The sequence below is a fragment of the Protopterus annectens genome, chromosome 4.part1 (assembly GCF_019279795.1).
Source record: "Protopterus annectens isolate FY-2018-M chromosome 4.part1, PAN1.0, whole genome shotgun sequence".
Taxonomy (NCBI): domain Eukaryota; kingdom Metazoa; phylum Chordata; order Ceratodontiformes; family Protopteridae; genus Protopterus; species Protopterus annectens.
In genome coordinates, this window is record NC_056734.1 from 361,551,583 (window position 1) to 361,579,197 (window position 27,615).

Here is a 27,615-nt window from a genome sequence, read left to right on the forward strand (position 1 = left end):
TGGGGCCTTGAACTGGAGACTGAAGTGCAGTCTCTTTAGGTTTAATAGGAGTCTTAGTCCTAGGATACACTTTTATGGTGAGCGTCGTCGGTCTGAAGACGCCTTCAGAAACCGAAGGTGTTTCTGCAGCACCGACATCTTTTTCAGCAGTATCGACGGTAGGGGCTAAACAAAATGGCTGTGTCGGCCTAGTACTCTCCGCCAAAAGCTCCGAAGCGGTCTCGGGTTCCAGATCTGCGGTAGTCAGGGGCTGCGTAGGAACCTCACTGAAGACCGGTGAACCGGAGACCGGACCAGCCGAGGCCTCAGAGTCTGGCTTGGGCCTAGGCTGCCTGTCCTTATCCTAGCATTTTTTGTGCACGCCGGTAGTCAGTTGCTCTGACGGCATGTTGTAGTTAAATTTTCTACCGAAGTAGTGTTGTGCGAAATCAAAGCGTCTCTTTATAGTACGCTTATTAAACCTAGCACAAAAATGACAACCAGTGACGTCGTGGTCTGGGCCTAGGCAAGGTATGCAGTAAGAATGAAAATCCTTATGAGGTATTTGCTTCCCACAAGAAATACAATTGTTAACTTTTTCTGACATCGGTCTGAGGCAAGAAAAGTTTCCCCAAAGGGGTACTTAGCTTTATTGAAGACTTCGGATCTGAAATTCGACTTCGAAAATCTCAGGAGTTGGCCGACCGGCACTTGCGAACTGCTTCTGCTTCGGGCACCGCGCGGCAAGAAAGACTGAAGAAAATGGCGTCGGATGCATTATATATACCCCTGTCGCACTGACGTCAGGGAAAAAGTGACAGCAACCGACGCTGGACCAAGACTTTGGAATTCCGGCTGACTGCGGGACCACCTGACGACAGGATAACCCAAGTGTGATGACTGGAGCAGGGTAACACGATGAACATCGGCAGATTTTTTTCCCGCTGAAGAATAAATAAGGGTAATGCAATTCGAAATCCATCTGGAAATGGTAACCTTGGAAATAGGGGAACCCACTCTATTTTCTGAAAAGGAAACAAACAATTGGTCAGATTTTTGTAGGTGTTTGGTCCTGAGTAGATAGAATTGTAATTGTCTGTGCACATCCAGTTGATGAAATCTAAACTCTGCCTTGTTCGAGAATTGAGGGAAGAACACTGGCAGCTCAATAGACTGATTGAGATTAACAGTAGATGTTACCTAGGGAAGAAAGGACAGATTAGGTCTAACAGAAACTCTGTCCTTATGAAAAATTAAATATGGGGGTTTGATGGAGAGAGCTTGAATCTCTGACACCTGTCTGGCTGATGTGATGGCTATTAGGAAAGCTGTCTTCCAGGACAAAAACTTTAACTCACAGGTGGCAGCTGGCTCGAAAGGTGGGGAAGTAAGGGCTTGCAAAACAAAGTTTAGATCCCAGGGCATGAAAGATTCTGACAGAGGAGGCCGGAGTAATAAGGTGCCCTTTAGAAAGGCCTTACAGAGTTATGGGCCATAAGGGAAGGCTCATAGGAGGTATGAAAGTTTGAAAAAGCCGCTAGCTGGACTTTAATGGTAGCGGGCACAGAGCCCTGCTGAAAGAGCATTGTCAAGGAATCCAAAACAGCAGCAACTGGGGATGTGTAAGGGTCAATTCCTTGGGCACGAGCCCAAATAGAGAATCTCTTCCATTTGCTGTAATAAATCTTCCTAGTCGAAGACTTATGAGAAGAGGATAAAATGTGCACCACCTCAGGTGAAAAACGATGAAGTCTGACTAAGGACGGAAGTGGAGTAACCAGGCTGTCAACCTGAGGGTCCGCAGGGAGGTATGGAACTGTCCCGACATGTGTGTCAGTAGGTCTGGTACTGGGTCCAGAATCCAAGGACTGTCCACAGCGAATGGATGGAGAAAGGAGAACCAGACCTGGCGAGGCCAGTGTGGGGCAATTAGAATCATCTTGCTTCCCAAGGATATGGCTTTCTGAATCACTCTTGGTAACAGAGGAAACAGAGGGAAATCATAGAGCAGACCGGTGGGCCAATCATGGACTAGAGCGTCCCTGGGTGACTCCCCCTGTGGGGGGATCAGGGTGAAGTAGTTGCTGCATTTGGCATTGAGGTGACTGGCAAAAAGATCGCAGCAAGGCTGACCCGACCTACTGAAAATCTGTTCCGCAACCAAATGGCTCAGGGACCACTCGTAAGGCATCAGAATAGCTCTGCTCAGCCTGTCTGCCATCACACTGGCCTTCCCCGGAATGTGCGTTACCACTAGAAACCGTTGGGAAGATACTGCCCACTGCCACACTCGCATGGCCTCTCTGCACAGGGGGTAAGATCTGGTTCCTCCTTGCTGTTTGTTTAGATACCACACAACGGACATGTTGTCCGAGTGTATTGCAATCGTCCCCAGAGGAAGAGAGCTCTGAAGTGCCCGCAATGCCAGTAACACCCTTCTCATCTCTAAGACATTGATGTGCAGATGTACATCGTGATCTTGCCATGTGCCTTGGACCGTCCTGCCAAGATAATGCCCCCCACACCCCATCTGGGAGGCGTCTGTGGTCACTGTGGCGACAAGTGACGGAGGAACAAACGGTTTCCCCTCTTCCAGATTGGTGGAGCACAGCCACCAACCAAGATCCTGTTTTTATCGGTCCGTGAGTAGGATCTGGTGGGAAAGGGGGAGTTTTTGGAGAGACCATTGGGCAAAGAGAAGCCATTGAAGAAGCCTCATGTGTAATCTCGCTAGAGGCACTAACATAATGGTAGCTGCTATGGTGCCCAGAAGCTGAAGAACCCATCTCGCATGTACTTTCCTGAGGGGTAATAAAGCGTGAACCTGATTCTGTAATACTCTGATCCTGTCGTGTGGCAAGAAGGCCTGCATTTGAATGGTGTCTAGCTCTGCGCCTATAAACGTGACAAGCTGTGAGGGCAACAAAGCAGATTTTTCCCAGTTCAATGTTATTCCTAGTCGCTGACAGAGGGTAATGGTAGTGTCCCTGGCTCGGATGAGTAGATGCCTGGTGGGGGCGGTGAGGAGCCAGTCATCCAAGTACGGAAACACTTGGAATCCTTGACGTCTCGGGTGAGCTGTCACCACCGCCAAACACTTGGTGAACACCCTGGGGGCTGTGGTGAGACCAAAGGGCAGGGCACGAAATGGAAAATGACTGGCTCCCAGCTGGAAGCGTAGGTGACTCCTGGATGCCCTGTCTATTTTGATATGATAGTAAGCATCCTTGAGGTCGATGGAGCACATCCATACTTCTTTTTCCAGCAACAGAAAAATGGACTGAAGGGTGACCATTCGGAACTTGGACTTTAAACCACTATGTTCTGATCTGCTGAGATCTAGAATGGGTCTCAGGTCCCCTGTTCTTTTCGGCACCAAAAAGAGTCTTGAGTAAGTCCCTAATCTGATTTGGTCTGAGGGGACAGGTTGGATGACTCCCTTCTTTAGCAGCTTTGAAACATCTAATGCTGCGTGATCCCTTTGACTGGGTGGAACGTCCGGGATTTTCCTGACTGGAGGGGGATCTGATGAAAAAGGGATGGCATAACCTCCGGAAACTATTCGTAAAACACATTGATCCTGGATGATGCTTTCCCAGGCTTCCGGGTACAACGATATGCGGCCCCCGACTGGCTCCGGAATAGCACAGTCGGGCAACACATCAGGAACGATGGTAGGAAGAACAGCGAAAGGAATCACGGTCTCTCGAGTTGCGAGGGCCTCCTTTGCCTCTAGGGTGGTGTCTTCCAGAATAACCTCCTCCTCCTCTGCCTCTGGAGGGGGGCTCACCTTGTGCGGCCGGGAAAAATTTCTGCGATTTCTTGAACCACATCTTCCCTCCCCTCTGAGCCTTGGGGTAAGGCCTTGAGGGGAGGGAAAAATTGACCCCTACGGCAGACAGGGTCTTTCCCTCTTGCTCACATCTGGTGAGGGTGTCTTTCACTTTGGTCCCAAAGAGCGAGGACCCATCAAAAGGAGCGTCAGTGAAGGAAGACTTGAAGGCCTCCGTGAAATGACACAGCCGCATCCAGGCTTGCCTCCCGAGGGCTACTCCCGAACTGGCTGCCCTACTCGCCCCCTCGGCTGCATACGATATGAGCCTCATGGACAAGATGACAATAGAATTGAGGGTAGACACCTGGTCGTTAACCGTGTGTGCTAACACCTCAATTACGTTACCCGCTGGAGTATCTCCTAACTCCTTGAGGAGATCTCTCGGGAGCAGAGTAAAATGACAGAGGTAGTTCAGTGACCGTAGGGTGAAGGTCGCTGATGAGAGGGTACGCTTCCCGTACCGGTCCATGCTCCCAGACTCCTTGTTAGGAGGATAGATGGAGGAAGAAGACTCGGTAACTTCCTGCTGTGTGGCCACCGCCACCACCATGGCATCTACAGAAACCCCTTTGGACAGAAACTCTTTCCCCGGGGGGGCAGACAGAAACTTATTGGGCCTTCTGGGTACAGGTTCCACCGAATCGGGATTCTCCCACACCCTTCAAAAAATTAAATCCAAGAGCTCGTCGAAGGGTGGAGACACCCAGGAGGCAGAGGGTTGAGCACCAAAGGCCTTGAGGAATACCGACGCCCCCTCAGAGGGGGTTTTGGACGGCCAGTCGCCTCTCTGTCTCAATATCTCCAGGATGTTGGAGAAAGAGACGTCATCAGAGGACGGCTTGGGGGACCCCTCAGACTCCTCGAGGTCAGTATCAGAAGTGAGAGACTCGTCCTGGGAGTCTATGTGCTTCCTCTTGCACGACTTCTTTCTAGGGGGCTCCTCAGGCACAGACTCTGAGGGGCCCTCAGGAAGTTGGGGACCGCTCATGGGGGTATCCCCAGACCTTTGGGCTCTGTCATCTATGGATAGGGGGACGTCAGAGGCTCTAGCCGGGGTGGAAGGGAATGGAATAACTGATCCGGGTGATGTAACTGACGATCTGGCCAGTGCGCTCCGCATGGCCTCGAAGGTGGGTCCCCCCGAATCCGAGGACTGACCGGCCTCAGAGGCCATGACTGGGGTCGGGGTCCCCCGAGCCGATGTGCTGAGAGGGAGGCTCGGAACCGACAGGTGTCCCAAAGTACCCCCTCGGGCCCGACTGAGGAAAGCTGAGTGCCGAAACCTGTGGACGGAGCCAACAGGGTCAGAGCCGACATCAGCACCGATAAACCCTTGAGGGGTATCGGAGCTGGCGCAGGAACATCACTCAGAGCGGAGCACTCCGGCTCCAAAGACAAGGAAGTGCTCGGAGGAACCATCGACACAAGCATCGGAAAGTACAGTTTTGTACCTACCATAAATGTAGATGTCCGATAGGTATGCATCTGCAGTCCTTACATATGGGTTGTCCTGCCTCAGGCAGCCCTTCGGTCGGCCGGATTCCAAAGTCTGGGTCCGGCGCTGATCGCGCCTCTCCCGACGTCAGAGCGCCTGGGGTATAAAAGCGTCAGCCGACACCATCTTCCTCAGTTTTTCTCAGATGCCAGGTGCCCTCTAAGAAGGCTAAATTTGGAGAGATGCAAAAAATTCCAAACATGCACAGTAATATAAAACAAATACACCATAATAGATAACCCCAGCTAGCTGTAAGAGGGATAAGTACCCAAGAAATACCACAGAGGGGAAGGAGGGAGGGTAAACCTGACTGCAGATGCATACCTATCGGACATCTACATTTATGGTAGGTACAAAACTGTACTATGTCCTTCAAGGATGCATCTGCAGTCCTTACATATGGGTAGAATACCATAGCTAAACTGGGGGTGGTAGGATCTAAGAAAAGGATGGTGTAGCTAAAATGCCCTGCAGGACTGCCGTAGCAAAACCTGCTCTGGATCTGGAGTATAAGGGTAAGTTATAATGCTTGGAAAATGTATGCACGGAGCTCCATGTAGCAGCTTCTAAAATGTCCTTGGTAGCCACCACTCTTAAGAAGGCTGTGGAGGTGGCTGTGGCTCTGTTGGAATGAGGTCTAATGTTAGCTGGCACAGTTTTGCCATGAAAAGAGCAACAGAATCAAATGCAATTCCCTATCCATTTTGAAATTGTCTGTTTGGAAATTGATTTTCCTTGTACACCAGCAGCATATGCTACAAATAGCTGGTCAGATTTTCTGTAAGTCTTAGTTCTGTCCAAGTAGTAGCGCAACTGTCTGTGAATGTCCAGAGTATGCAGTAGTTTCTCCCCTTTGTTTTGTGGATTTGGAAAGAAGGTAGGGAGGTGAATAGCTTGGTTCAGTGAGACCCTAGATACCACGTTTGGCATGAATGAAGGATTGGTTCTCAGTGAGACTCTGTCCTGATGAAAAATAAGAAATGGTTGTACTGCCATGAGGGCCTGCAACTCAGATACTCTTCTTGCTGAGGTTACGGCCAGAAAGAAGGCAGTCTTCCAAGACAGGAACTGTAGTTCTGAAGATGCTGCTGGCTCAAAGGGAGGTAGAGTTAATTTTTCCAACATGAGGTTAAGGTCCCATGTAGGCACTGGTGGTTTCCTTGGAGGATTGATGTTTTTAATTCCCCTTAGAAACTGCCTCAGGAGAGGATGAGAGAAGACAGGTGGATCAGTATTGTATTCTGCTGAAATTGCTGAAGCATGAATTTTTATGGAAGAGTAAGAAAGGCCATTGTGTAGCATTTCTGCCAAGTATTCCAGGATATGTGCCAAGTTCATCACTTTGTGGTGCTCCAAGTGCGAAATCTTTTCCATTTAGCTGCATATGCCTTTCTTGTGGAAGGCCGGCGAGCTTCCATGATGATGTCCTTCAATGTCTTGGATAGCTTATCCTGGTGAGGAGTTAAGGTATTCTCCAGGCTGTCAGCTGCAAGGTTTTCAGGCGGGAGTGCAGAGTTTTGTAATTGTGTTGTGTCAGAAGAAGTGGCCATTGTGGTAGAGGCCACGGTTTCGTGCGTGTCATGCTCCTTAACAGTGGGTACCAGTGCTGTCTGGGCCAGTCCGGAGCTATCAGAATCACTTTGGGCTGCTCTGTCCTGATCTTCAGTAAGACCTTGGTCATTAATGGAAGTGGTGGGAATGCATACACTGTTAGAGTATTCCAGCTGAAAGAGAGGGCGTCCACTTTCCATGCTTGTGGGTGGTATGTCCTTGAGCAGAATTTCTTCAGCTGATGGTTGTGGTGGGAGGCAAAAAGATCTATGTCCGGCCTTTCCCATGATTGAGTTATCTGAAGGAAGATGTCTGGGTGCAGCATCCATTCATGTGGATCCATGATATTTCTGCTTAGGCTGTCCGCCAGTATATTGTCTTTTCCTGGCACAAACTGGGATTGCAGCTCTATATTGATTTTTAGGGAAAGTTCCCAAAGATTTATTGCCAGCCTGCAAAGAGGGTAGGAATGGGTACCTCCTTGCTTGCTTATGTACCACATAACTGTGGTATTGTCTGTCCTTATTAGCAGGTGTCCTTGATGCAGAAAATGTTTGAAGGCCTCGATTGCATGTATCGCCGCCAGCATTTCCTTTTGGTTTATGTGCATGCGCAATTCTTTCTGTGACCATAGTCCTTGAATGCATCTTCCCTCCATGTGTGCTCCCCATCCATGGTCTGAAGCATCCGTTGTAATGGTTTGGCTGATTATTGGTTTGCTGAAGGGCAGACCCCTGTTTGACTGGCTTGCTTGAGCCCACCACAGAAATTCTTTTTGAAGGCATGGGATGAATGGTATCAAAGCTTCTAGGCTGTGACTGTGCTGACACCATAAACTCCTTAGGTACCATTGTAGTTTCCTCATATGTAGCCTTGCTTGTGGGATTAGAAGAATGCAAGATGCCATGTAACCCAGGGCCTGCAGGATTTTCCTTGCAGTCAGATTTTTGAAATAATCCGGTAGTTGTCTTTGTTTTTCTTCCGTGAGAAAAGCCATTTGGGTGGTTGTATCTAGTTTCGCACCCAGAAAAGTTATCCTTTGGGATTGAACAAGTCTCGATTTGTGAATGCTGACTGTATATCCCAGAGCCTGAAGTAGGCGGATGGCATAATTCAAGTGTTTTACCAAAGTTTGTTGGCTGTCCGCTTGTATAAGGCAGTCGTCCAGATATGGGTATATTTGAATCCCCTGAAGTCTGCAGTGTGCAATTACTGATGCCAGGCATTTCGTGAATACTCTGGGCGCAGTAGATAAGCCAAAGGGCAATGCTGAGAATTGATAATGCTCTGAACCTGCAAGAAAACTGAGGTGTCTTCTGCAACTTTGTCTGATAGGGACATGCAGGTATGCCTCTTTGAGGTCTAGAGTTACCAGCCAAGACCCCTTGCCCAGCATGGGAAGGAGTTGCTGGAGGGTCAGCATTTTGAATTTTGGCACAATGAGATGAGTATTCAGTGCGGACAAGTCGAGAATAGGCCTCCATTGTTTTTCTTTTCTTGGGACAAGGAATAGTCTGGAATAAAATCCTTGGCCTTGTTCTGTGCGAGGAACCTTTTCTATAGCTTTCATTTGCAATAGGTTGGAAATTTGTTTTAAAGCCTCTGCCCTTTGATTTGGTGGCAGGTTTGGCATGCCTTTTCTTTTTGGTAATGTATGAAAATGGAACCTGTATCCTTTGTCTATTATTTGCAGTGTCCATTTGTCCCTTGTAATACTGTGCCAATTTTTTGAGAATAAAGATAGCTTTCTGCCCAGAGGTGCTTCCAACTGAGCCCTGGTTGGCGGGGTCAAGGTAAAGTCATTGAGTCTGTCCCTGTGCAGCAGTTGTAGGTCCTGCACTACCTCTCTGGTTAGGAGGCTGCCATTGCCATCCTCTGTATGAGGCTCTAGCTTGCTTGCCCTCTACCTCTGGCATGCCTGTTCTTTCCTCTTTGAAATCTCTCTGTGTCTGGAAAGGAACAATTCTTAGAGGGCCAATTTCTGCTGAATCTTGGTGGTTGGATCTGGAGAAAATTTTTGAATGTTTGCAGAGATTTAGCCTTTTCCTCAAATTTCTTTAAGACCTCCTGAGCAGTGGAACCAAATAACTTTTGCTTTTCCAGTGGTGCATCCAGAAGCTTTGCTTTAACACGATCTGGCAGAGTTTGTTACTTCAGCCAAGCATGCCTACGTATGACTGCACCTGTCATTGCTGACCTACATGAAGCTTCCAATGCATCATAACCACACTGCAAGAAATGGTTGCTAATCTGCTGGGAGTTATGTACCAGATCCTGAAGTGACTTGCGATCTAGGGGTTCAGGTGAAGACAGTATTTTATGCAATTCATCTAACAAATACTCTTGGTACTGTATCATATGGAATTGACAATTTAATGCCCTCATAGAAAGAGTGGAAGTAGTATACACTTTTTTACCCCATCTCTCTAAAGCCCTGGACTCCCTTTCGGAGGGGAGTGGATTTTTAGTAGTGGCAGCTGCAACCCCTTTAGGGCCCTGGGAAATAGTTTCAGGGTCAGCAGAGTGGGCGTTGTAAAGGAAATGATGCGAGTCCGGGACCCTGTAGTACCTATCTGGTTTGACAGGAGCTGGAGGAAGGGAGTCAGGGGTAATGCTAGACTCAGAGTACACATCATCAATGACATTCAAAACAGGGAGAATAGCCAAAGGTCTATGTTGAGGTAAATGCAAAAAGGTCCTTAATCTCTTCCTGGAATCAGAAAAATCCTGGCCCTGCCATTTGAAATGCTCTCTCATGGAGTGAAGGGTCTCCCCAAAGGACAGCTCTTCAGGAGGGGAGGCAGAGGGAATAGATTCCTCTGCATCAGAATCCTCGTAGGCCGTAAAGGCCTCCTCCTGGTAGTCTGAAAGAACAGAGCCATCTGAAACCTCATCAGAGGACTGGGGATCAGAGGGCTCAACCCTGGGCCTTTTGTCTAGAGGAGGTTGAGAGCCCCTGTCCGGATGTGGCTGAGAGCCCCTAATTAAGGAAATAAGGTCCTCAGCTAAACTTAAAATCTGTGAACCTGTAGTGGATCCCTGAGGAATAGCCTTGGGAGTCAGATATTTTGGCTGTTTTGCAGCTTTAGCCCTTGTGAATGCTTTTATGGACATGGATGCAGGAGGCCTGGCTGCTCCACGAGCTGGTGTAGTTTTGTCTAGGGAAATGGTGTCGGATGTTTCCTGAACACCGGTTTCTGAAGGAAATTCTATAACCGACTCAGAAGAGGCCTCCGGGGCCGAGGTTGTCGGTTGTGCGGTTTCGGTGGTCGGAAGTACCAAGGACTCTGTTTCAGCCGAGACCGAGACACTCGCGGTAGGCCTAGGCGTGGTTTCAGCCGAAACCACGGTCCGCGTGTGTCGGTCCTTGTCCTTCCGTTTTTTGGTTAAATGAGAAGTCGGAGTCTCTGACAGCATATTGTAACAGTAACTAGCCCCAAAAAATTCCTCTGCAAACTCCGTCCGACGCCTAAGAATGCGTCGGTTGAAGGAGGGCACAGGCTATACAGGACGAGACGTCATGGTCTGGGCCTAAGCAGGGGAGGCATTAAGAATGGAAATCCTTATGAGGTATTTGTTTCCTACAAGTTAAGCAATTATTAACTTTAAGTGTTTGATCTGACATCAGCTGAGGCAAGAAAGAGTCCCCAACGGGGTACTTAGCTTTTGAAATCTTCGGTAGCTGAAGTTACAGGAGCTGGCTGACCGGCACTTGCGAACTGCTTCTGCTTCGGGCACCACGCGGCAAGAAAGACTGAGGAAGATGGCGTTGACTGACGCTTTTATACCCCAGGCGCTCTGACGTCGGGGAGAGGGCGACGTCAGCAGATGCCGGACCCAGACTTTGGAATCCGGACGACCGAAGGGCTGCCTGAGGCAGGACAACCCATATGTAAGGACTGCAGATGTATCCTTGAAGGACATCGGGCTTCGGAGCTGACTGGGTCGGAGCCGAGAATAATTTTGCCAACACCGGCGACTGCAGGAGCCTCTGTACCACCCTATCGACATCCAAATCAAAAAGCCTGGAGGATTTGGAGGACAGGGAGGGAGATTGGGATCTCCTCTCAGGAGAACCATGCCTAACACTGGGCGACCGGCTCCGAATGGGTTCCAGTAAAATAGGAGCTGACGCCAATTCCAGTACTACAGATACCTCCTGCGGCCCCGAGGACAGAGGAGCCGAGGAGGTAGAGTCAAGTTTAGAGATTTTCTCCGGGGGCTCCGAGAAGACAGATGGAGCCGGAGATCTCTTCTTTGCCTTCGAAGCTTTAGACTTGGACTGAGAACTAGAAGTCGAGTCTAAAGACTCCTCAAATGAAGGTTTTAGGAGTCCCTTCAATATTAGTTTATTTTTCCTCTCCTGGAACACCCTTGGACCGAAGGCGTGACAGAAGCTACAAGACTCTTGCAAATGAATTTCTCCTAGGCAGTAAACACATACGGAATGCCCATCCGTAATGGACATTTTGTAACTACACTTGGAACATTTTTTTAAAACCGGAAGGTTTATGTTCCTTCTGATCCTTGGACATCTTGCACAAGCAGGCCACTGAAAACAACCTAGCCAGAAAAAACAGCAAAGGTGGGAAAACTACTGATCAGACTACACAAAGGCAACCAAAGAACCTCCAAGTAAAACGGTTCTTTACTAACTCACAACACACTATCCACAAAAAGGAAACGGAACACTACACAGAAAGGAGGACTAGGTCCTCTAAGTAAAATGGGCCTAGTCCACCGGAACAGTTAGGGATACCAACTACACAAACAAAAAAAACTGCAAACAAGCAACAAGAAGAATAGCTATTAAAATAGCTTTTGTGGTTAAACAACTAGCAAATTTCTCAAGAGAAATTGAAAAAAAGAAGGTACTTAGCCACAGCCAGGCGAAACCACATCCTAGCTACATGACCGGCAAACGAGATCTGGGGTTATGGAGCAGTGCAGCATGGGATACCTGCTTGGCCCAGCCAATGGGAGACTTCGAGCTAGTAAATAAAAGTTGGCAGAGTCAGAGCCGATATTCGTCTCTGAACCCGCGGGTAAGAATGTAGATGAGATTGGACTACATAACATCTCTTGGTTCCGTCCAAGTAAAATCGTAACTGTCTATGAACATCAAGAGTATGTAACAGATATTCCCCTTTACTGGAAAAATTAGGGAAGAAAACTGACAATTGAATTGACTGATTCAAATTTGCCTCCATAGCTATCTTAGGCATGAAGGAAGGATTGGTTCGGACACGGACAGCCACTCTGTCTTTATGAAATACCATGTAAGGTGGTTTGATAGAAAGAGCCTGCAACTCTGAAACTTTTCTTGCTAAACTTACGGCCACCAGAAAAGTGGTCTTCCATGATAAAAAGTACACATCACATGTAGCAGCAGGCTCAAAGGGACTCTGTATGAGACTGCAACACGAATGAAAGGTCCCAAGGGGGAGAAGAGGTGGCCACAGCATAAAAACATCTTTCAAAAATGTTTTACAAAGACAAGAGAAAAAAGTAGGTTCCTTGCAAACATGGAAATTAGAAACAAGATATCTGGAATGGGAGCTGTGAATGGGTCCAGATTTTTATTTTATTTTATTTATTTTTATTTTATTTTATATTTGTTTACTGGGAAAGTCTGACTGGAACAAGGTCCATTTACAGCAGAAGCTCAGGGAGAAAAGCTCCATAACATAACAAATACTGCAAGAAACTCGAGCACCGGGATTGTAGATAAAAACCAAACTAAAAAAACACAATCCCAGGAAGTGTCTGTCCGCTCACATTACAATATTCCAAGCACAGGGATGTAATCCAAACAAAGTTTATTCCACCATTCTTTAACTGAATTTCACAGCAAATATAATGACCTCCAAAAATCAACAGTGAAGTAAGCGCTTTCGTCTGTAACCATAACAGACTTTATCAAACTGTTGTTTCCCTCCTTTTTACACTTATATACAAATGTGTACTTAATTAGTACCCAATTAACATTTAAAAATACAGTTCACTAAAATATATTAAAAATATACATACTCAAGAAGTGTATTAGCAGGACAACAATACATCTAAGGTTAATACCCAGAAAAATACTGAGTGTTAACTGAAAACATAAGAGTTAATGTAATAATTCTCATTTTAAATTACAATTTCCTAGCTTTCTGTTTTAACACTGGCCGTAGGGATAAATGTTCGTTAATACCAGGGGATTCTGTTGCGTTTAATGTCAACTGCCAATGCAATTCCCTAGTATCTAACTCATTCCCCCAATTACCTCCGCTAATATTCCTTTGAACTATCTCCAATATACCAAACTTGAATCTGGTAAAATTAGGACATGTTTCTGAATGTTTAAAAAGAGCATTATTTTTATTCTTTGTTCACACAGCAAGTGTATGTTCATAAATTCTTTGCCTTAATGTTCTTTCTGTTTTCCCCACATAGAAATTTGAACAGCTTTCACAAATGGCAATGTATACGACTCCTCTTGTTTGACAATTGCCACCAACCATCCTAATAGTGGGTGTCTTGTCTCCTACCTTGTATTCACTGCTTTCCAAAATCCGTGAACATTGGTTACACCTAACACATTTATTAGTAGATCTAACTGTACTTAACTGTTTTGTGTGTTCTAATAAATATTTCATATTTTTCCCCACTCTATTAGTAAAGAGTGGGCACGTACCTAACCAATGGGTGTACTCTTCATTTCCTTCCAAATCACCCAATTTTTGGTGAGAATCTTTTGTACCTCCCTGCCAAATGAACCAAATTCTGTAACCATAGAATGTGTGTATCTATCAGTCTGGTTAATTTGTGCTTCCTTAATAACTTGTTTTTGTCCTAATAGGGGAATGAATTTGTTACCCCATGCTACTGTAATCTCTTCTTTAAATTTCTGCACCAATTCCGTGGGGTATCCCCTATTCCTAAACATATCGGTCAACAACATCAATTCTTTTGTTAACCCTTCAGAAGTTTAACACATTCTTGCCCCTCTAATCATCTGGCCTCTTACAAGGTTTCTCTTAATATAAAATGGATGTTGACTCTCAAATCTCAAGAAACTGTTAGAATATGTGGGTTTCCTGTGAACTAATGATTCAAAGCAGTTCTGGTTAATGTTTTTAATCAACCTTACATCCAAGTAGTCTATAACATGTGAATTATATGCATGTGTAAATTGAAAATATTCACAAATGTTATTAATAAATCACTCGAATATTGATACTTTCTCAAAATCCACTTTCCATAAAATAAACACATCGTCTAAATAACGAGTATATAGTATCCAATCTTTGGAAAATTCAGTATCAAATATGCATTTCTTCCCCACATACAAAAAACTAAATTAGCAAAAATTGGGGCACAACTTGATCCCATTGCTACCCCCTTTAATTGCCTGTAATATTCTTCTTCAAATACAAAAAAGTTGTTTTTTAATACCCATTCCATCATCTGTACTACAAAATTAATCATGGTTGCACTTAAATTACTGTATTCCAATAGTGCTTCGTTAAATAATTCCAATCCCAATTCATGGGGAATGGATTCAAAAAGGTCAACAACATCAATAGTTGAAAAACCAGTACAGTCTGTGTAATATTCCTGTTTTATCCAAGTAAAAAAAAATCCCATGAATATTTCGCAATATAGTCTATCTTTTGTAACGTGTCTTTTAATAACCTATCTATGAACACTCCCAATGGGTGTGTGGAACTACCTTGAACTGCTATAATTAATCTATATGGTGGGTGGTAAATATCCTTGTGTACCTTTGGTATGCTGAATAAAATCGGGACAAGGGGGTGTTGGTTCTGTAGGAAGTTAAAAACCTCCTCATTAATGACCTCCTGCATTAAACTATCCTCTAGGTACATCTGTAGTCTCCTATGAACCATGTTGACTTCATTTCTAGATACACTTGAGTATTTTTCTGCATCTTGTAACATGCTGGTTATCTCATTAATATAATCAAGTGTTTCTACTAAAACTATTCCCCCTCCCTTATCTGGCTTCATTGCCCATATTGATTGACTCCCTTAGCTCATTTAATATGTTTTCTTCTCTAGACAGGTTGTGATATTCCTCTTTGTAACCATAATATTCTTTACAAATTTCCTTAGTACACGTGTTCTCAAAATGTACCAACACTGGGTTTAATGGGGGGGGGGGGGTCAAACAGACTTTTTTTCCTTAAAGTACTTCTATTCATATTTTGTACATTTGTTGACTGCTTAAAATATAACTGTAAATTTAATTTCCTTGTATATAACTTCAATTCAGTGAGTGTTTATGCTAATCCTGGTTTCCACACTGGAACAAATTTAAATCCCTTCTCAAACAATGTAAAATGTGTATCTGTAACTGGGTGACCTGTATAGTTGAAAATCTTAAAACCATTCCTAGTGTGAATAATACTCGATAGATGTTCTGTAATAAGATTCTCTGTAATAAGATTCCTATCTGTGTTTCCTTCTAAAATCTGTTGTTCCTGTTGTTGTTCCAATAGGTTCTCTGGCCCCTCGGTAATCTCCCCCTGGGTGTCTGTTGCCCCCATAAAAAATTATTGTTATTCTGTCAGTTACGATCTCTATTCTGTAACCTTTCAGACCTTCTCAACTGGGGAAACTCTTGGTCAAAAACCATCCACTACATCATGGTTGTAATTATTATTTTGTCCCCCTCCATTCTCTTGGTTAACTAATAAAATCGGGATTGTTACCCGTTCCATTTTCAATACTTTCCCCATAGTAACTTCTTGGTAATATATAAGCTTCGTTTTGCTTATATTCCAATTCATCCCTTTTCAATTTCCGTTGTTTTCTCTGTGTATTGTCCTTTAACTGCTGTTCTATTTTCTTAAAAATATTGTCATACTTCCCTTCAAAATTTAAAAAACTTTCATCATTTAAAATATCTTCATTTAATTTAACATCTCCTAAAAGAGAATTAATTTTACCATTGTTAACTTTAATAATAAAATGCAACAGTTCAATACCATGTCTGTCAAACATTGATAATAATTCATCAAGCTCTGTTTGTCCAACTAAAAGTCCATTAGGAAATTTGGCCATTCTCAGGTCTTTAGGTATTCTTTGGACTTTTAATGCATTCTGCAAGGTATGCATTATCAATTTGCAAGTTACGTAACTTGCTCATCTTCAGTTCAAATTCTTTAAGTTGTTGGTGTATGTCCAAAGTTTTAACATGTCGCCCCTGGTTGGATAATAATGGCTCCCCGTGTAGCCATCATTCAAATCTGTTCCTCCTGTTGTCATCGTGTTGCAAAACATTCCTACAAACTGCCTATCCACACGGAATACTGTTTGTAGGTGTACCAAGTTCGTTGGCTTCTCGTGCTTCTCCATTTGGATCTAATGCACTGGCCGTCATCGTGCGTGACGTAGCTTGCGTCATCGCTGAGGCTCCTGGTACTAGTAGTTTATCCAACGTACTTTGCAACCGTTGGTATTGTAGAGTTATTAGTTTAATCAAATGCCCAATATTGTCATCGTTGTTATTAACAGTAACTGTGGGCATAGGAGCTTGCAAGTTGCCTTGTGAAGTATGATCGGTTTGACTTTCCTAACGAAAGAATACCACAAGCAATAAGGAATGTTGCAACCAAAATAATACACCTAAACAGATCGCTAGATGCAGAATGTCTCAGTCTCTGTCAAAACGGAATAATTTAAAAAAGCAACAAATTATTCCCAAACAGGGTGTTTGGCTGGGTGAAACCACTCTCTGTTAGCTATAAAAGCCTCTGTTGGTAGAGTTAAAGTGTGCGGACTATCCACAGCCTCACTCGAACCAAAGGACCAACACTGCAAGAAACTCGAGCACCAGGATTGTAGATAAAAAAACAAACTAAAAAAACACAATCCCAGGAAGTGTCTGTCCGCTCACCTTGAATAAAAGCACCATACAATATTCCAAGCACAAGGATGTAATCCAAACATAAAAAAGTTTATTCCACCGTTCTTTAACTGAATTCCACAGCAAATATAATGACCTCCAAAAATCAGTGAAGTAAGTGCTTTCGTCTGTAACCATAACAGACTTTATCAAACTGTTGTGTTTCCCTCCTTTTTACACGTATACAAATGTGTACTTAAATAGTACCCAATTAACATTTAAAAATACAGTTCACTAAAATATATTAAAAGTATACATACTCAAGAAGTGTATTAGCAGGACAAAAATACATCTAAGGTTAATACCCAGAAAAATATTGAGTGTGTAAATTGAAAACATAGGAATTAACGTAATAATTCTCATTTTAAATTACAATTTCCTAGCTTTCTGTTTTAACACTGGCCATAGGGATACATTTCGTTAATACCAGGGGATTCTGTTGCATTTAATGTCAACTGACAATGCAGTTCCCTAGTTGAACACACAAAACAGTTAAGTACAGTTAGATCTACTAATAAATGTGGTAGGTGTAACCAATGTTCACTGATTTTGGAAAGCAGTGAATTCAAGGTAGGAGACAAAGACACCCACTATTAGGATGGTTGGTGGCAATTGTCAAACAAGAGGGGTCGTATACATTGCCATTTGTGAAAGCTGTACAAATTTCTATGTGGGGAAAACAGAAAGACCATTAAGGCAAAGAATTTATGAACATACATATGCTATGGAAACAAAGAATAAAAATAATGCTCTTTTTAAACATTCAGAAACATGTCCTAATTTTACCAGATTCAAGTTTGATATATTGGAGATAGTTCAAAGGAATATTAGAGGAGGTGATTGGGGGAATGAGTTGGAAACTAGGGAACTGCATTGGCAGTTGACAATAAACGCAACAGAATCCCCTGGTATTAACGAACATTTATCCCTACGGCCAGTGTTAAAATAGAAAGCTAGGAAATTGTAATTTAAAATGAGAATTATTACATTAATTCCTATGTTTTCAGTTTACACACTCAGTAATTTTCTGTGTATTAACCTTAGATGTATTGTTGTCCTGCTAAAACACTTCTTGAGTATGTATATTTTTAATATATTTTAGTGAATTGTATTTTTAAATGTTAATTGGGTACTAATTAAGTACACATTTGTATATGTGTAAAAAGGAGGGAAACATAACAGTTTGATAAAGTATGTTATGGTTACAGATGAAAGCGCTTACTTCACTGTTGATTTTTGGAGGTCATTATATTTGCTGTGGAATTCAGTTAAAGAACGGCGGAATAAAATTTTTTATGTTTGAATTACATCCTTGTGCTTGGAATATTGTATGGTGCTTTTATTCAATACATAACAACAAATACAACAAATAAGAAAACTACAGGAAATTTCTGTACAGTGGCATATATACAGTCAAGGAGATATACTGCACACAGTTTGAACTTAAACAAGCTTGGTATATACATAGTAAGCCTTGGATGTCGCTATTGGTGGAACACAGCATAAAAGGTGAAAGACTGCAACCAAGAAAATTTATGTTATTCTGCAGATGCATCACAGTGTGAAAAAGTTTGTAAGCTAGTAGTCCCTGAAAGGGAGTATTTGAGTAGTACAAATTAGCTGCGGTAAGCAGTGAAGAGATGAGGGATGGAAGATTTGGAGGAGAGCAGCAGATTATGCTGCTTGGCCCAAATAGAAAACCTTTTCAATTTACTCGCATATACCTTTCTGGTGTAAGCCTTCTGAGAGGCCAGAATAATGTTTCTGATGGGTGATGCAAGCCTGGACTGATTCAGGATTACGGAAAGTGGACAAACCACGCAGTCAGATGAAGAGTCTGAAGGCTGGAGGTCGGAAACTGGGAGGATAGGTGTAAAGGAGATCCAGAAGCCAATCGTGGACCAGAGCATCCCTGGGGGACTCCCTGACTAAGGAATCAGGGCAAAATACTGGCTGCATTTGTGGTTGTGACAGGAAACAAACAGATCACAGCTTGGACGACCTCAGCAAAGGAAAATCTCTCCCACCATTGAAGGATTCAGGGAGCAATCATGAGGACTCAGGATGGCCCTGCTGAGTCTGCCTGCCAACAGGCTGGACTCGCAGGGAATGTGTGTTCCAAGGAGAAAGTGGCCCGAGAACATCACCCATTCCCCACACCCTCATAGCCTCATGACAAAGCAGATAACAGCATGTGCCCCCTTGCTTGTTGATGTACCATGTTGTTTGTGTGAACTGTAATGGTGCCCAGAGGGAGACTGCCCTGAAAAGCTTGCAACGTGAGAAGGACTGCTCTCATCCCCAGTACATTTATGTGCAGTTTGGTCTCTGTGGAGGATCATGTACCTTGGACCATCTTTCCCTGGTAATGCCCCCCAACTCCAACAGGGAAGCACCCAAAGTCACGTTGGCACTGGGGGGAGGAAGAGAAAATGGTCTGCTTGATAGGAGATCGGGAGACTGAATTCACCGAAGAAGATGATGCCTGCATACTGGAATGAGATGGATAGAGGCCACCATCAGATGAGACAATCATCGGATGAGACAAAGAAGACCACTGGACTGCTACAGTCCACTGCAGAATCCTCATGTAGAATCTGGCTAATGGCACAAGCTAGACCGCCACCGCCATGGACCCTAAGGCCCTGAGAATAAGGCGGACCTGAAGACGAGTCAGATCTAGAAGGCACTGAACTTGAGCTCTGATTAGATCCACATGGAGGGAGAGGGAGCACTGCAATCTCTGCCACAGTGTCTACTGAATTCCGATAAACTCCAAATTTTGGGACGGAATCAGATCCGATTTGGGCAGATTCCTGTGATTCCTAACTGGTTGAACAGGCAAAGCACATACTGAGTGGCTGAGGCCAGTTGATGCTTGGTAGGAGCTGTGAAGAGCCAATCGTCGAGGTAAGGAAACACCTGGAATCCCTGCAGTCTCAGGTGAGCTGTGACCACTGCCATGCACATGGTGAACACCTGGGGGGCTGTGGTGAGACCAGAGGGCAGGGTCCTGAAGTGGTAATAATTCACCCCTACACGAAGGTAGAGATGTCTCCTGGAGTGCCTATTTTTATACAATAGTACGCATCTTGGAAATCCACTGAGCACATCCAATCATCCTTGTGCAGAAGGAGCACGATGTACTGAACAGTGACCATCTGGAATTTGGACTTCTTGACAGAGAGATTCAACACACTGAGGTTCAGAATTGGACACAGGTCCCCCATCTTCTTTGGCACCAAAATGAAGTGAGACTAAATTCCGGATTCCCATTGTCCTGGGGAGACCTCTTGGATGGCTCTCTTCTGAATAAGTTTGAGCACTTCTTGCTGAGCTAACTCCCTGTGATGGGGTGGCGCATCGGGGAGGTATTTCCTGATTGGACTCGTGACTGAGAAAAGGGAAGAAAACAGCCCCTAGAATTAAAGTTTTGCACCCAGCGATCTCTTGTCATGTTTGCATAGGCCAAAGGGTGTAGTGATAAAAGACCCCCGATTGCCTCCAAGGCAGGGCAGGACAGTTGGGCAGTGCCTCAGAAGTGCTGGGGGTGCTTCTCAGAGAAGGGTTCCCTGGAGCCCTGATTTTGTGGACAACCCCCCTGCCACTGGGGTGGCATCTGCCATTGAAACCTGTCCTCCAACCTCTAAAACAGAGCTTGTCTTGAGCGTCTTGAAAGGAAGTCTGCGACGTGCAAAACCACATTTTTCTAGTCCCTCGTAACTCTTGGAGATGGAACGCTGAGGGGTAAAAAAACTTGGATTCCCACAGCCGACAAGGTCTTGCCTTCCTGCTCATTGGTGAGTGTTTCTTTAACAGAAGGACCAAAGAGGGTAGTTCCATTGAAGGGGGCATTGGTGAAGGACTCCACAAATCCGCAAAGGCGCAGCACCGAGAAGTGATGAAAGCTTGTACCAGCCGCTCGAGAGGTGCCTTCTGCAGTATTGGAAATCAGCCTCATTGTGGAATTAGCCAGGGAAGTGAAAGTAGACAGCTTGGGGGAAACCTTACTTAGTTCCCCGGCAGGCAGCAACTCAGAAAGGGAAGTAGTAAGCTCCTTGACCAAGTCCGTCTGAAGTGAAATGTGCCAAGTAGTTAAGCGCCACCACACCAAAGGTAGCTGACGTGAAGACCTGCTTTCTGTGTCTGTCAATCGCCCGGGACTCTCAGTTAGGGGAATGAACAGACATACTTTGTTCCGCCAATTCTTTTAGAAGCGGTGGCTACCAGAATAGCATCGACTGGCACACCCTTAGACCAAAACTGTTTGCTGGAGGGGGATTCAGGAACTTGGCACGTTTCAGTACCAGCTCCACAATATCGGACTCCTTTCATGCCCTGCTAGTGATAAGGATTATGAGTTCATCACAAGGGGGGAAACCCACGAAGTAGATGGTCTTGTCTCAAAAGCCTTCAGGAACATGGACTCCTCGGAGGACGGGGGTAGGGAAGACCACTCGCCCTTAAGCTTGAGTATTTCCAAGATGTGCCCAAAGGAGACATCCTCTGGTGAAGATCTGGGGGACCTATCCCCTTCATCGAGGGAAGTATCCTCAGCTAAAAACTCTGTAGGGGAGTCCAGATGCCTCCTCTTGCATGATCCCTTCCGAGGCTCCTCCTCCTCCAGGGAGGGGCTTGGGGAAGGATTCAGAAGGGAAGGGAACACCAAGGGGGCGACTCCTACCTGAAAGGCTAGTTTGAGAAGGCTGACTGGGAAAAGAATAAGAAGAGTCCACCCTAGAGGGTTGGGATGGTCCCTGGAAAGCCAGGGAGGAAAAAGTCCTCTCTAATATCCGGAAAACCAAAGGGGTGGACGATGACTCATCCACACTCCCGGCAGGCAGGCCCATCTAGGAAGAGGAAATCAAACATGTTGGCACCTCTCGGCCTCCAGACATTACTAGCCCCGAGCTGTCGAGGGCCAAAGCACCAAGGGGAAGGGACCAGTCTGAAAACACAAGTGCAAAGCACTGACCCAAAGACTCTGACACAAGAGGTCAGGCCCAGGACTCTGTCTGCCCATGGGGAGGCCAAGCAGAGGTAGTCAGGGACACAGATGGGGTACAGCCAGGGTAGCCTCTAGGGACCCCCGTCTCCTCCTCGATGCATCCCAGTGTCTGTAAGCCCAAAACTGCCTGGATCGGACAAGAAGAAGGCATAGAAGGGGGTAGGAGAATAACCCCTGGCCAGATGGGCAGGGGACGCAAGGAGCCCCAACTCAGTCTGAGCCTTGAGAAAGTACCTCATCATCCTGTCCATATCGGAGGGGAGCAAGCTCCTGGAAGACCTAGAAGTGGCTGAGGAACTAGCTGGAATGGGTGTCTAGACACCAAGGACCCCCCCATACCTGTAAGAGATCGGCTCCTGAGTCTGAAAGAAGAAGGGGACTGCCCCAAGCCAGAACCCAAAGGGGAGTCCTTTTTAACAATTGTGGGATCCGACACCGATCCCGGATCCACTCAAGGAAAAATGAGGATCCAAATGTTTAGGTCCCACATGACTCAAATCCAAGAAGTCAGATCAGTGGCAGGTCCGGATCAGGTCAAATCCGAAGGCCTCAATCCAGAGGCCTTGGATAAAGGAGTAGATTCCCACAATCTCGGATCCGAAGGGGGGAGTAGAGGGACCTAGGATCCGAGGAAATTAGATCAGACAGAGCCACGGCTGAAGTCAGATCCGAGAAGCTGAGATCAGACAGCATGCCTTTTTAGAGGAAGATGACCTGGGAAGACGGGTGGCCTTCCTGTTGTGGTCAGAGGGTCCCCAGCTTGGCCAGTGACTGGGCCAATGGACCCCCTTGGACCATACCCTTCAATAAGAGTTTATTCTAGTGCTTGACCAAGGTCCTGGGGCTGAATGTGGCACAAATGTCTCATTCAACCTCCAGGTGGTTGGCGCCCAGACAACAGAAGCACTCCTCATGCGAATCAGACATGAGCATCTTCCAACCTCATGAGGAGCACCTTTAAACCCAACCAGTTTGTCAGACATGTTGAAACAACTAAGCAACTACCAAAGCCTAAGGGACACGTCAAAATAGTTAACCAGGAGAATGCTATGGTCAGAAACCCGGAAAGGACCAACAAGAACAGATAGAAACACTTAGAGAAGAACTATAACACTAAAAGGTATAGAAGCTAAACACTAAAAAGGCACCAAAAACCACAACCACAATGGTAAAACACAGAAACGGGAGGGGAGGGAGACTAAACACTAGCTACAAGAACCAGATAACTACAGCAAACTGACAAACTACTAACAAAAAAGGAGCATTAAGTCAAAAGCAAGAGAATTTTAGGTACTTATCCCCACTGCACGAGCCAAAGAATCATGTCTGATGCTGAGCGCAGCAAACGAGATGTGAGGGGTCAGAGGGCAGTAAGAGATCATGGGAGTGGGAGGAGCTTGAGCCTAGAAGCTGTCTGTAAAATTGCTGGCTCAGATCAGATGTCAGATCCTATGACCCAAGAGTGAGTAATAGTGACATGGATAACATCAGATCAGCTACTTTAGCTTTTTGTGCTGCTATCAGACACACACATGCTAATGGACACTGGTGATGTCCAACTGGCAGCACCTTCTCAAATGAGACTAATAGTGCTGGGTATGGGAGAGCCCCAAGAAAAGTAGCTATGGCCTCAATTATCCCCAATCTGTGACAAGGTGACTTGGTACACTACTCCCCAAAATAAGACTGGCAAGAACCAAGACTAATACAATCAGTTAAGAGATGTGTGATTAGAGTACCCTGGAATATAAATCCCCAGGGTGGGCAGCCACAGGAAGACCTTTACTGAGCTTCTGTCCACTGCAATGGACTGGAACAAACTGATAATCCCATCAATTCTCACTGTAGGTACTAGAAATATGTACAAGGTATAAACTTGCCTCCAGAACACTTGCGCCTCAACTAATCTTCTGAGATAAGTCACTAGTGAAAAATATCTATCCTTCTACTCAGGCCACAACAGGGACTTCTTCTGCTTCACCTGCAAAGGATCTTCCTTCTGCCACCAGGTGCAGAAATGAGTTTTAAAAGCCACAGACAACACAGAAGACAGGGGTATGTGACTGTATGAACATTTACCACACACAGCAGGAACTATGGTCTAAACTGAGAGGCAAGAAAGGACTTACTGGGAACCACTGCATCACAGTACATGTTGTCAATGTCATGTGTCCTTTCCAGAGCCCAAAGTTTCTGAAATTACAGTCAATTCCGATTAGTGAAAAGTATGGCTTCAAGCACAGGGCACCAAAGGCAGTCAACTATGGCAGATCTGTATTTGCTCTGCAATAATGTAGTACTTCACCTTTTATTTACTTACTGGAGGAGGGTGATAGGCCCTGTCTGGGTGAGGCTGGGATCCCCGGATTAAAGAAATGAGATCCTCTGCTAGAGAAAGCATTTGGGAACTGGAGCTGGGCCTGTGAGAGGGGGTCTTAACAGGTACAGATTTGGTAGCTTTACTTGCTTTAGCCCTGGCAAAAGCCTTAATGGACATGGCTGCAGGAGGCCTAGCAGCTCCACGTGCAGGGGTTGAAATATCCAAGGGAATAGTGTCAGATAATTCCTGAGAAACCACAACTGCAGGTTGGATTTCAGAAGCCGATTCCACCAGGCTGGAAGAGGCCTCGATAGAAGGCATGTTTTCGGCTGAAGGAAGAACTGCTTGCTCGGTTTCAGCTGAAACCGAGACACTCGCGGTTGGCTTAACCGTGGTTTCGGCCGAAACCGCGGACCGCGAGTGTCGGTCCTTTTCCTTGCGTTTTTTGGAAATTTGTGAAGTCGGAGGATCCGACGGCATAATATAAGCAAAATCAGAGCCAAAAAACTGCTCAGCAAATTCCGACCGACGTCTAAGCGTCCGCCGGTTAAAAGAAGCACAGGCTAGACAAGCTGCTACGTCGTGGTCTGGGCCTAAACAAGGTAAGCAGTAAGAGTGGAAATCTTTATGAGGTATTTGTTTCCCACAAGTTAAACAGTTATTCACTTTTTCTGACATCGGCTGAGGCAAGAAAGAGTCCCCAATGGGGTACTTAGCTTTTTAGAAGTCTTCGGTAGTAGTAAAAGTATTCGGTAGTAGTAATCTCTGGATCTGACCGACCGGCACTTGCGAACAGCTTCTGCTTCGGGCGCCACGCGGCAAGAAAGACTGAGGAAAATGGCGTCGGCTGAAGTGCGACACCAGCCGAAGCCAGACCCAGACTTTGGAATCCGGCCGACCGAAGGGCTGCCTGACGACAGGACAACCCCATTTGTAAGGACTGCAGATGCATCCTTGAAGGACATCTTGCTATATTCCCTAGAAGCTCAGATGGCAAAATTTCGATTTCCATACATCAGACATGTGTGAAGGGGAGGATCACTAGAAAAAAGAAATCATAGTTGGAAAATTCAAGATCAGCGTAAAAGATCTGCAATGTGTGCATGTGTGGGGCAGGGGTAGAGTTATGCAATAACCACAGCAAAGGATGCACCTCTGTAAGTGCTTAGCCATTTGACTGAAGACCAAACATATTTCAGGGTACCTGTCCATTATGTTCTCACTTGTTTTGTGCTGCATATGACAAGTCATTATTGACAAACAGGTATAGATCAATATTCTAGTCCTAATTTTATTAGCTAGACTACGTATTTTCAAATGAAAAAAGCAAGAAAAACATTCAAATCTTTTAACAGGTCAGAATTCAATATTAAATCTACAACAATTCAATATAATGTCTTTACGAAATCAACAGTAACTACCACTTCACTCAGACTTAAATTAGAAGACTATGTTCTGTACAGCTGTATCTTCAGTAATCTATTTCTAAAATGTTAATATCATCTCCTTTTCACTATACGATTTACTAAGAAGTTTAAAAATGTAATTATAAAACAAAACATTTACCATAACCAGATGTGTAATTAGGACCCCTACGCCCACGACCTCTGCCACTATATGAACGTGAGCCATGAACAGAGGAAGCAGTGCTTTCATCAGTTGTATAGCCTTTATCCTTTTCTGTAGCTGCAGGATTTCTACTGGTAGCAGGTCTAAATCCAACTCCAATCTGACGGAGCTGCTCATCAATCTGCAGTCTCTCCATCCTTAGCTGTTCAACCTCCTATAGCATTGAAAATAAAGCAATAGTAAATACTATACCATATGAGCTCACAGCAGCATTATATCCTTAATTTTTAGCAGTTCAGCTCATGCTACTAAAAAGCATCTGAAACACACAGAGTCCAAACACTGCTTATTTTTTTAATAGTCAAGTACAGACTGAGTTGTATTCCATCCTATGGATACCTTTTACTTGTACATAATGCACAGCAAGCATAGCAAAGCAATAAACTGTTTATTTTTTTACAACACTTTTAATCAAACTAAACAAACATTTGCCTAAGTTTTTTCCCTTCCTAGAAACATGCCAACTATATTAATTTATTTTCGACACTTAAGCATAGAAATATACCAGCAGGCAACATAACAGATTAAGATAAATGGTTTATAGTCATTCCTTAAATAACTACTCTGATGCTGTAGGAATGTACTGCTCCCCCAACACACATACATGTTCTTCCTACAGACGATCTACAAGACAATGAAAATAAATGCGAAAACAGAAATAGTGTAAGGCTGATCTAGTTGTTTCTGCATATTACGACATATTAAAAATATCAAGGAAGTCATTTATCATAAAATACAAATATGCATCCAACAAGCTTTAACTACAAAGTAGTATGCATATTTATTAGAACCAATGAAATGGATGTATTAAGTAAATCCACCACCACCAAAGGAGGTTAAAAAAGAAAAAAAAAATTTGGCAACTTATCTTCAAGAGAGCAAAGAACATACATGTGAAGAAAAGATCAGTTGCTTAAATCCTACTTACCTGTAACAGTAGATGCTTGTAGAACACACTGTCTTACTGGTATCTGGATAGTAGTGCTCAACTATCCTCCTCTGGCAGGCTACAAAAGCTTGGAGTCCCTCCCACTGTCTGTATGTGGGTGTGATAAACCAGTCACCTGGCTACAGAGACTGCCTTACAGACCCCACAGACAGGACCCCTTTCAGTTTTATAGGGTCCAGCAGGAAGAGAAGATGGAAAAATGAAGTTATACACTTACCATAACGTTCCATGTGAGTTGTTCATCTCACCTTCATTCTTGCACATGGGTTCGGAGCCGATTCATTGGCTCCGTGTCAGCCGCTTTCACAAGCTCAAGATCTTAAAGTAGCTCGAGGCCAAGTCCCTGGATCCCATGATGCTCTATGTCTCAACTCAGATCTAGTTTGCTGACCCCAGCATATAACATATATAACACCTAACAGGTACTCCAGCCGGAGTAATAAATGGTATAACAAGACTCACCAGACCGCAAGTCTTACTCATTCTTCGAGAACCCTGGAGGGGGAAGGAACTCACATGGAACGTTTTGGTAAATCCATAACTTCTTTATGTGAAGTTGTTCAATCTCGCCGTTCATTCTTACACATGGGTAGCGTCCCAAGCACCCTAATCCTGGGTGGCTCATGGGAGTATATTCCTGAGGACAGTGGAACCAAAGGAAGACCTGTCACTGGAGGCCCTATCTACTTTGTAATGAGTGATAAAGTACAGTTGTGTACCTATCATAAATGTAGATGTTCGAGTTTATTCACTGTTGCAGTCATTACTCTTGGGTTATCTTGCTGGCAGGCTACTTGCAGTCGGCCAGAATTCCAAAGTTTAGGTCCGGCGTCAGTTACTGTTGCCTCTTCCCTGACGTCAGTGCGCCAGGGGTATAAAAGATGCAGCCGACGCCATTTTCTTCAGTTTTTCTTGCCCCGGATGTCAGGTGCCC

At 44.8% G+C, this 27,615-nt stretch overlaps 1 protein-coding gene across 2 annotated transcripts in view; it reads right to left on the reverse strand.

Moving 5' to 3' along the window:
- Nucleotides 1-27,615, reverse strand: part of FXR1 (FMR1 autosomal homolog 1) — a 1,545,230-nt gene that overhangs the window by 648,500 nt on the left and 869,115 nt on the right. For both annotated transcript variants that reach the window (XM_044070180.1, XM_044070179.1), the window contains exon 12: nucleotides 25,670-25,886. In XM_044070180.1, coding sequence (XP_043926115.1) covers nucleotides 25,670-25,886 — 217 coding nt within the window. The remainder of the gene's footprint in view (nucleotides 1-25,669; nucleotides 25,887-27,615) is intronic.